Source organism: Hippocampus zosterae, chromosome 12 (assembly GCF_025434085.1).
Source record: "Hippocampus zosterae strain Florida chromosome 12, ASM2543408v3, whole genome shotgun sequence".
Classification (NCBI taxonomy): Eukaryota; Metazoa; Chordata; class Actinopteri; order Syngnathiformes; family Syngnathidae; genus Hippocampus; species Hippocampus zosterae.
Window position 1 is genome coordinate 22187910 of NC_067462.1, and position 15377 is coordinate 22203286.

At 46.3% G+C, this 15377-nt stretch overlaps 1 protein-coding gene across 3 annotated transcripts in view; it reads left to right on the forward strand.

Annotated features, from left to right (window-relative positions):
* Nucleotides 1–14967, forward strand: part of LOC127612036 (contactin-associated protein-like 5) — a 246791-nt gene extending 231824 nt beyond the window's left edge. For all 3 annotated transcript variants that reach the window (XM_052082998.1, XM_052082996.1, XM_052082997.1), the window contains 3 exons: nucleotides 88–288; nucleotides 6226–6300; nucleotides 13895–14967. In XM_052082998.1, the coding sequence (XP_051938958.1) occupies nucleotides 88–288; nucleotides 6226–6300; nucleotides 13895–14088 (470 nt within the window). In that variant the 3' untranslated portion in view covers nucleotides 14089–14967. The remainder of the gene's footprint in view (nucleotides 1–87; nucleotides 289–6225; nucleotides 6301–13894) is intronic.
* The last annotated feature ends 410 nt before the right edge of the window (nucleotides 14968–15377 follow it).

Below are 15377 nucleotides of genomic sequence, written 5' to 3' on the forward strand. Positions count from 1 at the left end.
CCTCCGTTTTGTTAAAGATGCTCATCAAAATCTATAGAGGGGTCTGATGTTTGATTGCCTTACCGTAATCATAAACTATCTCCAAAGGGTTGGATGCTTTCTATGAGGAAGTAGCTGAAGCTGCTGCGGAGGGTTTCGTGGGCTGCCTCTCGTTGGTTCAGTTCAACAACATGGCACTGCTAAAGGCGGTACTCACCAACCCTGGAAGGTCATTGGTCACTGTCCGTGGCCCATTGGTCCAGTCAAATTGTGGTGCGCTGGCAGACTCTTCCTCGCGATCTTTGCAAGGTATGCTGCAGGTTGATGGCGAAATATTCGTGTTTTTTAGCTCTCAACAAAAAAAAATCGCTTTCACAATTATGTTCAGGTTCTTCTATTATTTTAAACCATACAGTGTGTTTACTTCACCTTGAACTTGTTATTGTCACAATATTTTTTAAACAACTTTGATATACATATCCTTGCTGTCCAATTAAAATAATCTCCTTATTCCATCCATCCATCCATCATCTACCGCTTATCCGGGGCCAGGTCGCGGGGGCAACAGCTTTAGCAGGGAAGCCCAGACTTCCCTCTCCCTAGCTACTTCGTCCAGCTCTCCCCGGGGGATCCCGAGTCGTTCCCAGGCAAGTTGGGTGACATAGTCTCCAGCGTGTCCTGGGTCTTCCTCGGGGTCTCCTCCCGGTGGGGCATGACCGGAACACCTCACCAGGGATGTTCAGGAGGCATCCGAATCAGATGCCCAAGCCACCTCATAGGGGTCCTCTCGATGTGGAGGAGAAGCGGCTCGACTCTGAGCCCCTCCCGGATGACCGAGCTTCTCACCTTATCTCTAAGGGAGAGCCCGGATACCCTGCAGAGAAAACTCATTTCGGCCGCTTGTAACCGGGATCTCGTTCTTTCGGTCACGACCCATAGCTCGTGACCATAGATGAGGGTTGGAACGTAGATCGACCGGTAAATTGAGAGCTTTGCCCTTTGGCTCACCTCCTTCTTCACCACGACAGACCGATACAACGTCCGCATCACAGCAGACGCTGCACCAATCCGCCTGTCGATCTCCCGCTCCCTTCTGCCCCCACTCGTGAACAAGACTCCAAGATACTTGAACTCCTCCACTTGGGGCAAGATCTCCTCCCCGACCCGGAGGGGGCACTCCACCCTTTTTCGACTGAGGACCATGGTTTCAGATTTGGAGGTGCTGATCTTCATCCCAACCGCTTCACACTCGCCTGGGAAACGCTCCAGTGAGAGTTGGTGAGCCCTGTTTGAAGGAGCCAACAGCACCACATCATCTGCAAAAAGCAGGGATGTAATACTGAGGCCCCCAAAACGGACCCCCTCAACGCTTCGGCTGCGCCTAGAAATTCTGTCCATAAATGTTATGAACAGAATCGGTGACAAAGGTCAGCCTTGGCGGAGTCCTACCCCCACTGGAAACGATTTCGACTTACTGCCGGCAATGCGAACCAAACTCTGACATCGGTGGTATAGTGACCGAACAGCCCGTATCAGGGGGTTCGGTACCCCATACCCTCGAAGCACCCCCCACAGAACTCCCCAAGGGACACGGTCAAACGCCTTCTCCAAGTCCACAAAACACATGTAGACTGGATGGGCGAATTCCCAAATACCCTCGAGGACCCTGCTAAGGGTGTAGAGCTGGTCCACTGTTCCACGGCCGGGACGAAAACCACACTGCTCCTCCTCAATCTGAGGCTCGACTTCCTGACGGACCCTCCTCTCCAGCACCCCTGAATAGACCTTACCAGGGAGGCTGAGGAGTGTGATCCCTCTATAGTTGGAACACACCCTCCGGTCCCCCTTTTTAAAAAGAGGGACTACCACTCCGGTCTGCCAATCCAGAGGCACTCTCCCTGTTGACCACGCGATATTGCATGTCAACCAGGACAGCCCCACAACATCCAGAGCCTTGAGGAACTCCGGGCGGATCTCATCCACCCCTGGGGCCTTGCCACAGAGGAGCTTTTTAACCACATCGGTGACTTCAACCACAGAGATAGGAGAGCCCACCTCAGAGTCCCCGGGCTCTGCTTCCTCGAAGGAAGACGTGTTTGTGGAGTTGAGGAGGTCTTCGAAGTACTCTGCCCACCGGTTCACAACGTCCCGAGTCGAAGTCAGCAGCGCCCCATCCCCACTGTACACAGTGTTAGTGGTGCACTGCTCCCCCCTCCTGAGACGGAAGTCGGCTTCCATGGCCTCACCAAACTCTTCCCACGCTCGGGTTTTTTGCCTCGGCGATCACCGAAGCTGCGTTCCGCTTGGCCAGTCGATACCCGTCAGCTGCCTCTGGGGTCCCACAGGCCATAAAGGCTCGATCGGACTCCTTCTTCAGCTTGACGGCATCCCTTACTGCTGGTGTCCACCAGCGAGTACGGGGGTTGCCGCCACGACAGGCACCAAACACCTTACGGCCACAACTCAGATTGGCCGCCTCAACAATAGAGGCACGGAACATGGTCCACTCGGGCTCAATGTCCCCCGCCTCCCCCGGAACATGGGAAAAGCTCTGTCGAAGGTGGGAGTTGAAACTCTTTCTGACAGGGGATTCCACCAGACGCTCCCAACAAACCCTCACAATACGTTTGGGTCTGCCAGGAGGAACCGGCATCTTCTCCCACCATCGGAGCCTACTCACCACCAGGTGGTGATCAGTTGACAGATCCGCCCCTCTCACACCCGAGTGTCCAGAACATGCGGCCGCAAATCCGATGATACAACTACAAAGTCGATCATCGCACTGCGGCCTAGGGTGTCCTGGTGCCAAGTGCACATATGGACACCCTTATGTTTGAACAAGGTGTTCGTTATGGACAATCCGTGGCGAGCACAGAAGTCCAATAACAAAACACCACTCGAGTTCTGATCGGGGGGGCCGTTCCTCCCAATCACGCCCCTCCAGGTCTCACTGTCATTGCCCACGTGAGCATTGAAGTCCCCCAGCAGAACAAGGGAGTCCCCAGTAGGAGTACTCTCCAGCACACCCTCCAAGGACTCCAAAAAGGGTGGGTATGCTGAGCTGCTGTTTGGTGCATATGCACAAACAACAGTCAGGACCCATCCACCCACCCGAAGGCGGAGGGAGGCAACCCTCTCGTCTACCGGCGTGAACCCCAATGTACAGGCACTGAGCCGGGGGGTAATGAGTATGCCCACGCCTGCTCTGCGCCTCTCACCGTGAGCAACTCCAGAGTGGAAGAGAGTCCAGCCCCTCTCGAGAGAACTGGTACCAGAACCCAGGCTGTGTGTGGAGGCAAGTCCGACTATATCCAGTCGGAACTTCTCTGCCTCACACACCAGCTCGGGCTCCTTCCCTACCAGAGAGGTGACATTCCATGTCCCAAGAGCTAGCTTTTGCAGCCGAGGATCGGACCGCCAGGGTCCCCGCCTTTGGCTGCCGCCCAGCTCACATTGCACCCTACCCTTTTGGCCCCTCTCATGGGTGGTGAGCCCATGGGAAGGGGGACCCACGTTGCCTCTTCGGGCTGTGCCCGGCCGGGCCCCATGGGTGTCGGCCCGGCCACCAGGCGCTTGCCAACGAGCCCCACCTCCAGGCCTGGCTCCAGAGTGGGGCCCCGGTGACCCGCGTCCGGGCAAGGGAAACCTTGGTCCATATATTGTATTCATCATGAGGGTCTATGAGCCGTGCTTTGTCTGGCCCCTCACCTAGAACCTGTTTGCCATGGGTGACCCTACCAGGGGCATAAAGCCCCAGACAACTTAGCTCCTAGGATCATTGGGACACGCAAACCCCTCCACCACGGTAAGGTGACGGCTCACGGAGGGGTAATCTCCTTATTGTGAATTTGTTTTTCTTGTATCCAATTAAAATAATCTCCTTATTGTGAATTTGTTTTTCTTGCTATGATCCTTCCACAGATTCTTTGGCATTTGCTCACCTGATTCAAATGGGTTGTTTGGTTCAAGTGAGCTGTTATTTTTCTCTCTTCAAGACATTTAAAAATGGCTGTTAATTTGTCTTTGCTTTTTGTTGTTGTTGTTTTTTTTATATTAGACACTTTAATTAGATTCCATCGAAATGGATTCTGAAGACTGGACTTTAATTTGATTTTCACAATTAAACTAGTGAACTTTAACAACTGAGTTTTCAGAGCAAAAAAAATGCTTGCTTGCTTTTCATTGGCCGGTGAGGAATAGTAGTATTATATATATATATATCTATATATATCTATATATATATATATAGATATATATATATATAGATATAGATATATATAATGTGGGCGGCCCGGTAGTCCAGTGGTTAGCACGTCGGCTTCACAGTGCAGAGGTACCGGGTTCGATTCCAGCTCTGGCCTCCCTGTGTGGAGTTTGCATGTTCTCCCCGGGCCTGCGTGGGTTTTCTCCGGGTGCTCCAGTTTCCTCCCACATTCCAAAAATATGCATGGCAGGCTGATTGAACACTCTAAATTGTCCCTAGGTGTGAGTGTGAGTGCGAATGGTTGTTCGTCTCTGTGTGCCCTGCGATTGGCTGGCAACCGATTCAGGGTGTCCCCTGCCTACTGCCCGGAGACAGCTGGGATAGGCTCCAGCACCCCCCGCGACCCTACTGAGGATCAAGCGGTTAGGAAGATGAATGAAATGAATATATAATGTGTGTGTGTATCGGCTGGATAGCTCAGTTGGTAAGGCATCGGTTTGGCATACGGGAGACGGTAGTTTGAATCTCGCTTGGGGCAAAAAAATGAGCACATGACACCATCCAGTGTGGGTCCTTGGGCAAGATCCTTCACGCTAATGCCTACCTCATACAATGATGAGAGACAATGAAATGAATGACATGCCAGCTCACACGTCGCCCGGCCAAACAAGGTCTGCGTCAGGTGCTGTGAAACCAGAGCAAGATGGGATAACATGGCTCTGTTGGAATGCTACTACTCAAGCAACCCTAGTCAGAGGGGTTACATGCAGAGAATGTGGGCTAAATGGTTACTTCGAAACCCACAGTCACGGTTGACCACGAAACAACTAGTATCTCAGTGTTCCAACATCCACAAACGGCATGAATGCAGATGATGAGATTGGGAGGCCAGCCCCAATGAATGAAATGCTGAGCGAGGCAGCAACTGACCTGAAAGCTAAGATCATGGCAAGAATGAAAGCTGGGCAACCTAGAAACCAATTACAACGGCTATGTGAAGTACCACCTGAAAGTCTCATGGAAAGTGTGAATGCAGCACTGAGGGTGATCCCTACCGTAACGATCACGGAAACCGATGAGCTGATATACGCTTCAGCATCAGTGATCCTAGAGATGCTTGGCTATAAGAGCAACCATGGAAGCCATGAGATATGTTACCCACCATGGAAAATACTTTTGGAGGCTAATACAATACAATACAATACAATACATGCTGATTTATATAGCGCTTTCACAACAGCGGCAGCTGTAACAAAGCGCTTAACAAAACAGTTAACAAAGTAAAATAGTAAACACAACACATAGCATAAAACACATACAGTCATGTCTAAGATCAAGGCGGCTCGGAAAGATGTGAGTCAATTGACGGAGGCCCAGAGAGGTGTGATGAAAAGAATTGTTGCCATACTTTTTTTCTACATTTTTAATAATTTTAATAATTCAAAATGATCATAACTTAATTTTCATGCCAGTGCAAGTCAAACAAACTTCTTGTTGCACCTCTCTGGTCATTCCGGTGCACAGCATTGCCTCGCCCTTGACTCATCTGACAATTTCAATATTTTTGAACCCTCTACTAAAGGAATAATTCACCAGTGAGCATTCCTTGCTGATGCAAGAGTCGTTGTACTGTAATTTCTTTTAAAGGATGCTTCTATAATCATATTTGAATAAAGACAATTAGTGTTGTTGCATTGAGTGAACACATTAATCCATGCGGGGAAGGTCCCACTAAAGGAGATAAATGCATGTTGGAAATGACACTCAGAAACGAGACATTGTTAAAATACACTCTTGTGTTCAAGTAGCTGCATGCAGAGTCAGCTTCTAGCATCACCTAGCAGTAGGAGGGAAATTTCATTCATGTCATGTTGATTTATGAATATGAGGTTCTGTTGACACCTGGCTGAGATATAATCGCAGCGTGAGTGAGACTTGGTAAACCGATGCACTATTTCCAGCATAAAACATAGAAATATCACATGGCAACGTTTTACAATAATAAGTCTGCATTCAGGAAATGTGTTTGGTGTCTTTTCCAGATCAAACTATGACAACAAATAATGGAAAGAAGAAGCATGGGCGTGATACACAGAATGATGTGGCTGTCATTGCAGGTATGTATTGAGTCAAACCATAGTTTTTTATTGAATAATGCCATATGGATCAATGTCGAGGTGTTTATTCACCATGCAATACAGGTTTTAAAGTCGATACATGCAGTTTTGGTGCATTTGTTATGCTGTATTGTATCATTTATCATCTTGGGGGCAGGGGGGGGGGGGGTTCTATGTATTATTATCTATTATAGATGTAGATTTTTGTTTCTCCCATTCACTGTGAAGTGGTGAGCACGTATGTCTCACATTCAAGAGGTGTTGGAATCTCAGCTGCCTCATTTTGCGGGTACTCCAGCTTGCTCCCGCAATCCAAAAATATACTTTTTAGCCTCCTAGCTAAAGTGGAGATTCTAAATTGCCAGTTGGTGTTAATGTGAGTATGAATGGTTGCAAGTTCCCTGAAATTAACTGCAAAGCAATCCAGGGTGGACTTCGCCTCTCACCCAAAGTCATCTGGGAAGAAGAAGGAGCTTCGCCGTTTGGCTCAGCTCCTTCTTCACCATGACAGACCGATACAAAGTCCGCATCACAGCAGACGCTGCACTGATCCGCCAGTCCATCTCCCGATCTATCCTGCCCTCACTCATGAACAAGACCTCAAGACACTTAAACTCCTCCACTTGGTTACCCCAAGATGCCATCCCAACCCATAGAGGGCACTCCAACCTTTGGCGACTTTGGACCATTGTTTCAGATTTGATGGTACTGATTTTTACTCCAACCACTTCACACTCTGATGCGAACTGCTCCAGTGAGAGTTTGACATTCCGGGTTGAAGAAGCAAACAGCACCACATCATTCTACAAACAGCAGAGACGCAATACTGAGGCCACCAAACCAGACCCCCTAAACGCCTTGGCTGTGTCTAGAAAATTCTGTCCAAAAGGTTTTGAACAGAATCGGTGACAAATGGCAGCCTTGGCGGAGTCCAATCCTCACTGGAAACATATACGACTTACTGCCAAACTGACGCCAGTGGCATAGGCACCCTACACCCCGTATCATGGGGTCTCCTGAAGCATTCCCCACAAAACTCCCCAAGGGACACGGTGTGAATGTGAGCGCGGAAAGTCTATGTGTGCCCTGCGAATGGCGGGCAACCAGTTCAGGGTGTCCCCGCCGCCTACTGTCCAAAGACAGCTGAGAGAGCCTGCAGCATGGCCGCAACCCTTGTGAGGATAAGTGGATCTGAAAATGGATGGATGGATATTGTGGGTACATTATTTTTCTCCATTTTGCTATGCGATTGTGAGTGCTTGATAATGTAGTACAACAATCCAGTGTCATCTGCCACTCATAATTACTCATAACTAATTGCAATTAGTCACACATTTTATCTTGTCTAAATTTCCTTTAATTTTTTTTTGGCCTGTTTTCCCCCATTTTAATGCTCTCGTCAACATGGAATACAGTAAATATTCTCTAGTACGGACATGTGTTTGCGCTGTCCAATTTGTCCTGATAACAGAAATTCCTCATTTCGGAAATGAGCATGGTACATGTCCTTTATGAACCTGCAAGTACCGTATTTTCACGACCATTCGCCGCACCGTATGGTTGGGCGCAGTCTCTTAATGGGTGCTATTTCTGTATTTTACACATAGACAAAATGCACTGTATTATTGGCCGCAGTTTTAAAGTGGTAAAACATACGCCAGCTTATAAACATACGGCATGCATGTGCGCACGCTAAAAACACGTTAGCTTGAAGCATACGGTAGCATGCCAAGACATACAGATACAAGCTAAAAACACGTTTTTAAAAAGGCGACGGAAGCAGAACTGAGTTCGGGTGTATTTTATTTAGCCATCGTACAATGTTCTCACGTTTTTCGATCAATCATCACCCAGAATCCAAAGTCCTCATCCTCTGTATCAGAATCGGTTGGAGTTCTTTAGTCAAGCCTCCGGGAATAACGGCAAGCTCAGAGTTCATTTGCTTGACTTGGCTTTTCACTGCTGCTATGAGATGGGCACGCATGCCAAAAGCATAACCGATGGCTTGTAGTTTGAACTGAGCTTCGTAGGCGTGTCTCTTTGTAGAATTTATTTTCGGGGGTTCTTAGAAACCAAAACCGAAGTTGTTTTGCAACAATGCACACATTGCCACACTCTATACAGGTGTTGGTACCTGCTTGCGGCGTCCCTTTAGCGTCCACTTACACGCCCACCCTTCACTCATTGGCGGATTTCTACCCCACTTGCCTTTCCTCTCTCACGTCTGCCTTCTCTCTCTCTCTCTCTCTCTCTCTCCATATATGTATATATAACCGCCCACCCTTCCCTGATTGGCCGACTTCTTTCCCGCATGCCTGTCCACAGTCACTTCCGCCTTTTCTCTCTATAAACAGCGTGTCGGCTGTTAGTCAGATTTTGGAACTCAGCGGATACAAAAGACGCTCCGCATCATAAGGCGTCCTGTCCATTTTGGAGAAAATTTAAGACTTTTAATGGCGCCTTACAGTCGTGAAAATACGCTATGTTGACAAAATTCACGTGGAACAACACAATTAATAAAATACAAAAATATACTGTCCAAAACTGTTTATATAACAAAAACTGCAATACAGGTGTATCCCAAAAAAATCACAACAGCAAAATACGTACAGTATTTTAATGTTTATTTTTTTCTGTCTTAGGAAAAAAATGTGTATTTTGGATTGTTTTGTTGGATGCATTCTTTGGTTTGCCTGCGTGTCATACTGTTTTATTGCTAGTTACAAGTAACTGTCCCGTTGATCACCGATGTCTGGTAATTCTTGTGCATCCTGAAGGATTTTTGATGTCATTTGCATTGCTTCCTTGCTGGGTGATGGCGTGTCATCAGGAGTTGAATCGATGCCTTTTTTTTTTAAGTTTCGTAGATTTGCGTCTTTCCGACTCCAAGTGTCTGCTGGATCTTTTTGACTTTGTGTCCAGCCTCGCTCAAACGGATGCATTTCACTCGCCCCGCTCCAGTCGTTAGTTCTTCTACGTTTCGATGCGATGATCGACACAACGTAAGTGAATAAAGTTAAAATCTTTCGCAATTACAGTAAAACGCACGCCAATAAAAAGTCACTTACACGTCTTCGTTTTGAATCTGATGAATGAAAATGGCGAAGCGAACACGTTTCTTCGGTCATGTCGAGTGGGTGCCGCGTTCTCCAGGAGGTAAGTGAATAAAGTTAAAATCACTCACAATTACAGTAAAACGCATGGCAATAAAAACTCACTTGCACGTCGTCGTTTAGAATCTGATCGAAAAACGCGAAGTGAAAACTTGTTTCAGCATTGTGTATTTTCCGTCGTATCGGGTGGGCATTGCGTGTATTTAAGCTCCCGCGGCATTACACCTCCATCCGGGTTGTGGGAAGTGGAATTTCCGCTTACGCAAGTTCCGGTAACACGTAATATCGTAGTCAAAATGTTAATGCATAGGTTTTTATTCCGGGTGAAAGATATTCCTCTCCAAAGAATTCCGCGGATGGGAATATTTACAGTAGTGGATCAGTTTTCTTTGTGCAATATGCAAATATTTATTGAAACAACTATTTCAATTTTAATTAACATTTTTTACTTGGAGCAGTTATTCACACTTGGAGCACATATTAAGTCAACAGTCTCAAACCTGGGCCTTAAATTGGACAGTGATTTCAAACTCGATCGGCAAATTGGTGCTGTTGTTAAATCCAGCTTCTTTCACCTTAGACAGCTGGCCAAAATAAAACCTCACCTCTCACATGAACACTTTGAGACAGTAATTCATGCCTTTGTCACATCCCGGCTCGATTACTGCAATGACCTTTACTTTGGATTCAGCCAGTCCTCCATTAAGTGCCTTCAGCTGGTCCAGAATGCCGCTGCTCGCCTCTTGACTGGTACTCGTAAGAGGGAGCACATAACTCCTACTCTGGCATCCCTTCACTGGCTCCCCATTCATTTTAGAGTTATTTTCAAGATCCTCCTATTTGTTTTCAAATCTCTGAATAATCTCGCGCCACCTTACCTCTCTGAGCTCATCCGCCCCTACACACCTGCAAATGATAATTGCCTCAGGTCTGTGGACCAGACATTATTACAAGTACCAAGAACTAAACTGAGGGTCAGAGGGGATCAAGCCTTTTCTGTTGCTGGTCCCTCTCTCTGGAATGATCTCCCGCTGAACATTTGACAAGCCTTCTCGCTGCCCATCTTCAAAACCCTCCTCAAAACTCACTTGTATTCTTTGGCATTCGACTCAGCATCACTTAGATTTGTTCTTGGTTTTACTGTTTGGTGCTTTCTACCGCCTTTATTACCGATTTGTCTTACCGTTTATTGTGAATGTTAAATTGCACAGCACTATGTATGCAGCGATGGCTGTTTGAAAGTGCTCTATAAATACTGTTGACTTGACTTTACTTGACATAATATAACTGTCCATCAACAACAGTGATAAATGAGTTTGTCACACAACAGCTACTTTAACAGCCGCTTTTAGGGAATCAAAACAGAGCAATATAAAATTATAAAGTGCACATCTAAGGTAAACTAGTACTCAGCCTATAGTGCAGTTAAACCATGGCTTAATATTTCTTTTTCTCAAGTTTGCTGTGAACACAGCAGTCAGCCTACCTGCTCTTCATTCACCAGAGGCTCATCAACCTAGTCTCTTATTTCTCTCCCGAAACAGAAAAGTAACAGCAAATTAAAAGCAGAAGAGTAACAGTCAACTATAGAACGTAAGCCTAGCCTAATACTTAAATTTCCCACTCTCTAGCTACTCGCACAAAGTGCTCTACATCAGTGTTAGCAAAGTACCTCTCCTCTATCTTTGTCCCCGATGAGCGCGACTGCTGATGTCTTCTCCAACGCTTTGTGTACCTTAGCCTTCTCCCCTTCGTACATTTTATAAAATTTCTGTACATGACTAGTAATGGTGGCTCTCACCAGCAATTCGTAGGAGGCGTCGTTAGATGCAATGCGTATGATTTCAACTAGACCCCCAATCTCCACAGTGTTAAGTGGCCCGCATGCAGTTGCCACCCATTTAGCTATTGCTAAGGTTGTTCTTAGTTGCGTTATCCATTTTATTCCCTTTGAAATTCTCCACAGTTGTCTGTCTTAGACAAGGGGGTAGATGTCAGAGATTTTCTCGGACAAAGTTAAAGAAATGACTTGGCACACAGGAGAATTGTCTTCAATATCGGCGGGAGCGGATCTCTGAGAGCAAACGACGGTTTAAATGCTCCGATGATGCACACTCGGCTCCCTCTCCGCCGGTTCGAACTTTTATTGCAAAATACAAGAAAGACACTGCCCCAGAGATTTGCATACCGCGCCCCCCGGTCCAGCCCCTCGGTAGTGATCTGATCTACCCTAATACACAAGTCACAGACTTTGCTGATGACTAATGTCCACCTGGGCGCGACAGCTGTTCCCAAACTGTCTTTTGGTATTCAACAACTCTTTGTTCCCAATTTGTTTATTCCCACTCTGTGATTGAATCTAGCCTTCGCCCCCTTTGCTTTGACGTGATTACTCAAGAAAAGGCCCTCCGCCCAAACGGCTGACACCTCTGCGCTGAGCATGTCCAGAAATGGCCAAATTAACCGAAACTTTAAACATGATACAATTTTGTAATTCAGTAGAGTACTTAGATCAGCTGTGTGCTTGGCCATTAAGTGGCATTTCAGATTCGACATGCTCCAATGACAACTCAGTCCAAGACTGCAAAACATACAGATAACTTTGGTCTTGTAAGGGGAACCATCTGGCAATTTTCAAATCTTTCCATTCATAAGCGCTTCAGTATCCATGTTCGGTGTCTCGCGCTGCCATCCGCTAAACCATGGCTGACCAAACAGACATGCGCGTGGACCTATGCAGCGTGCTTGTTGTTTTGATTCCGGTTTATTTCAGAGCAACGTAATGTCCGGTTTGGTGTGGTGCCGCATTAATCTTGCGCTAAAAAACGTAATCCCGTTAAAATTGATTTACCGGTACATTCATGCCGATAATAACGCGGTAAACTGACGGAACTAATTACAATGGACACTTCCTGTGGAATCTCGCTTTTTGCGGAGTACACTTCTTGTGATGACATTAATGACAATGAAGAATTACTGAAGCAGTTCAGTCTGTTGTGAAACAATATACATTTGACTTAGCCGCAAAGAGCAGGAGTTTCGTTGATGTTTCCAAGGCTGCGTGGTGTGGGCCTGTGTTGATGGGCTGCTTTGTTGGCCACGAGGTCTGAGTGACACAACAAGTTCACTCGAATGATGTTTTGCTGTTCACTGAATCGAAACCGTTGGATCTACACGGTGAAAACACAAGCTGGTGGTTGAAGACACTGTAAGTTTAGTGTTGTTTCACTGAGCTGTGGAGTCCACTAGTTTTAACGTTGTTTAGTTTGGTGAAACGATAGTGAGGCAAAGCACCTTCAGCCGTTACTTGCGCCATCATCTGTCCACTCCCAAAAAATATCAATCACAAATCTAACATGGCTGAGCTTAGATTTGTGTTGGGATGAGGAAGAGGAACCTTTGTCTTCCATGGCAGAAGTTGAATGAAAGTTTTGTTTTCCGGACAACAATTTAGAGCATTCAATCAGCCTGCTTAGCATGTTTTTGGAATGTGGGTGGAAACTGGAGTACCCGGAGAAAACCCAAGCACACAGGAAGGCCAGAGCGAGAATTGAACCCTGCACCTCTGCACGGTGAGGTTGATACGCTAACACAGCCTTGTTTTATTGCATTTAAATTTATACAGCTAAAATTGTTCCCAAAATAAAGGAAGCGAGATGGACACAAATCGCAAGAACATATCACGGAGGATTGATATTGTGTTAAATGGAAAACATCACAGTATAATGCAGCCAGTGCAAACTACAACCACAATTAAAAACAAATTATTCAGTGCATGGCTGATGAGCTGATCATTTGAATCTGGTGTCCTGCAGAAGGGAGACCTATAAACATGCATGACAGCGGCTCTTTAAGACTGTAGTTGCCCACCGTAGTTGGAGAGGAAGAATGAATAGAGTCTTCTATCTGCAGCCATTGCAAATGATAATTGCTTATATAAACAAATACATGTTTTTGCTTTATTTTTTTAACTATGAATATGCCTCCCGTATTAGACATCATCAGTGGACCAAATGTTGGATCCAGTGCTTGATTTTTAACCTGAAAGTCTTGCATGAGCTACTTGGAAGGGGGAAAAAAAACAGCAACGCTAATAATAGCGTAACATGCATCAAAGTCGTCCTCACATTGTGTGAAATGAGATGATCCGTGACGACCTCTCAAGCGGCACAATAATCACTAATCATCCAAGCATCTCTAAATCATTTTGTCAGTGTCAGCGGCAGCAATATTTCCTCACTCTCCCATTACATCCCTGCCGCCGCCATTTCCCCCTCCTTCACATCCTGGCCTTTTGTACAGCATATCAGCGTGCCATCCTAATTGACTTTCCACGCTAGCGGTTGGGGGGGAGGGACAGTCATTTTACGCCAGCCTTTGTTTATGAGATTGTTGGCAAGAGATGCCTCGCAAATGTTGATTGAATGATCTTTTCTTTTGTCCAAATGCTTCTTCCACCCCCCCCCCCCCCCGTTCCCTAGGAGTGGTTACGGCGGTGGCCTTCATCAGCGCGTGTGCTCTCGCCGCCACCACCCGCCTCCTTTACCAGCGGCGGCAAGCCCATCGTGACGTCGTCGTGAAGCAAGAGGGAACACCCGCTGTCTACATGGACTACAGGACTGAGACACAGCCCCGTGGCTCGGTGCGGGAGAACATGAAGGAATATTACATCTGATCTTCGCCTGACACAAAGCACCAAAGTCTGTTGTACTGGAGCAGCCCTCACAACAAATACATTGGCGCTCCCTTTTGAAGTCTCTCAAAAACAACCCCGGATTGAAAATGTGAAAATAAATAAATAAATCTATCAAATAAAATCCTGAAAAAAGCTGGAAAATAGACTACTTGAAACATGTTTTCAGCATCTCTGTTTGATTTGGGTGGAACTGCAATTGTAGTTCTTCTCTTGTATACAGCAGAAGATGAATGTTAGACTTGAAGGAAATACGCGGTGCAAAAAAAATAAAATAAAAAAAAATAAAACGGGTGCATTATAATCTCTCCGACTTGACGGATATTCCCACATTTCCGTGGGAACTCCCGAGGGAAAGTGCACATGGCAGCCGTCGGAGAAGGAATAAGGTCAGCGCGGACCTAAAGTGCACGAGTGCCTCATTTAAATACCAACCTTTTAGAAAAGGAGCATTTGAGTTCTTCTTCCCCAGTGACCAGAACCCCCAGTGAGGTTCACCCTTGCTGTTTGGACATTACAACGAGCAGAGGACACCAATTAAATCCAAGAGACTCAGCTCTTTTGTTGACCTTGTGCACGTATCCAAACCACTTCATGCTTGGGAGTGTTTCTGGGATTCATGTTGGCTCCCTCGGTATTCCTGAATGCTGCACTCTTTGGGTGCATCCGTTTAGATGTAGGCTGGCAACTCTTGAAAGTCTGTTCTACCTTTGATAGCTGTGTTCCTTCTTGTGTATTCTTATTTTTCCAGTATAAGAACAAGATGTATATTGTATCATGAGGGCAACGGTGAGGCGGATCATTTAAACAAAGTCATAAAAGGATGACAGTATGTGAATAAAAATGAACAATGACTTGTGAGACATGAGCAAATGTGAGTTTCTGAGTGTATTCGAGACAGACTAGGATGTTGTCCCACTGTACAAAGTACAAGATGGTGGCATGGAATGTCAGGGTTCATAGCTGGTACGTGAATGTGATATCACAGGGATGAAATGTGACACCAGATGGCTTTAACATCGGGCCGGGTGCCAAACCATGCTTCGGCATCTGACAAGGCCTAAATATTTGACCCGGTCTTGATGTCGGATTAGGCATAAGACACCTGAACAGTCCTCGACATCTGACCAAAGCTAAACAGCTGATAATTGACTTGGTCGACAGTATCTTAATAAGACCTTGGAAATGGATCAGACGTCAACACCTAACAAGACCTTGAAATCCGATCAGGCCTAAAACGTCCGACCAGGACTCCAAATCTAGCCAAAAAT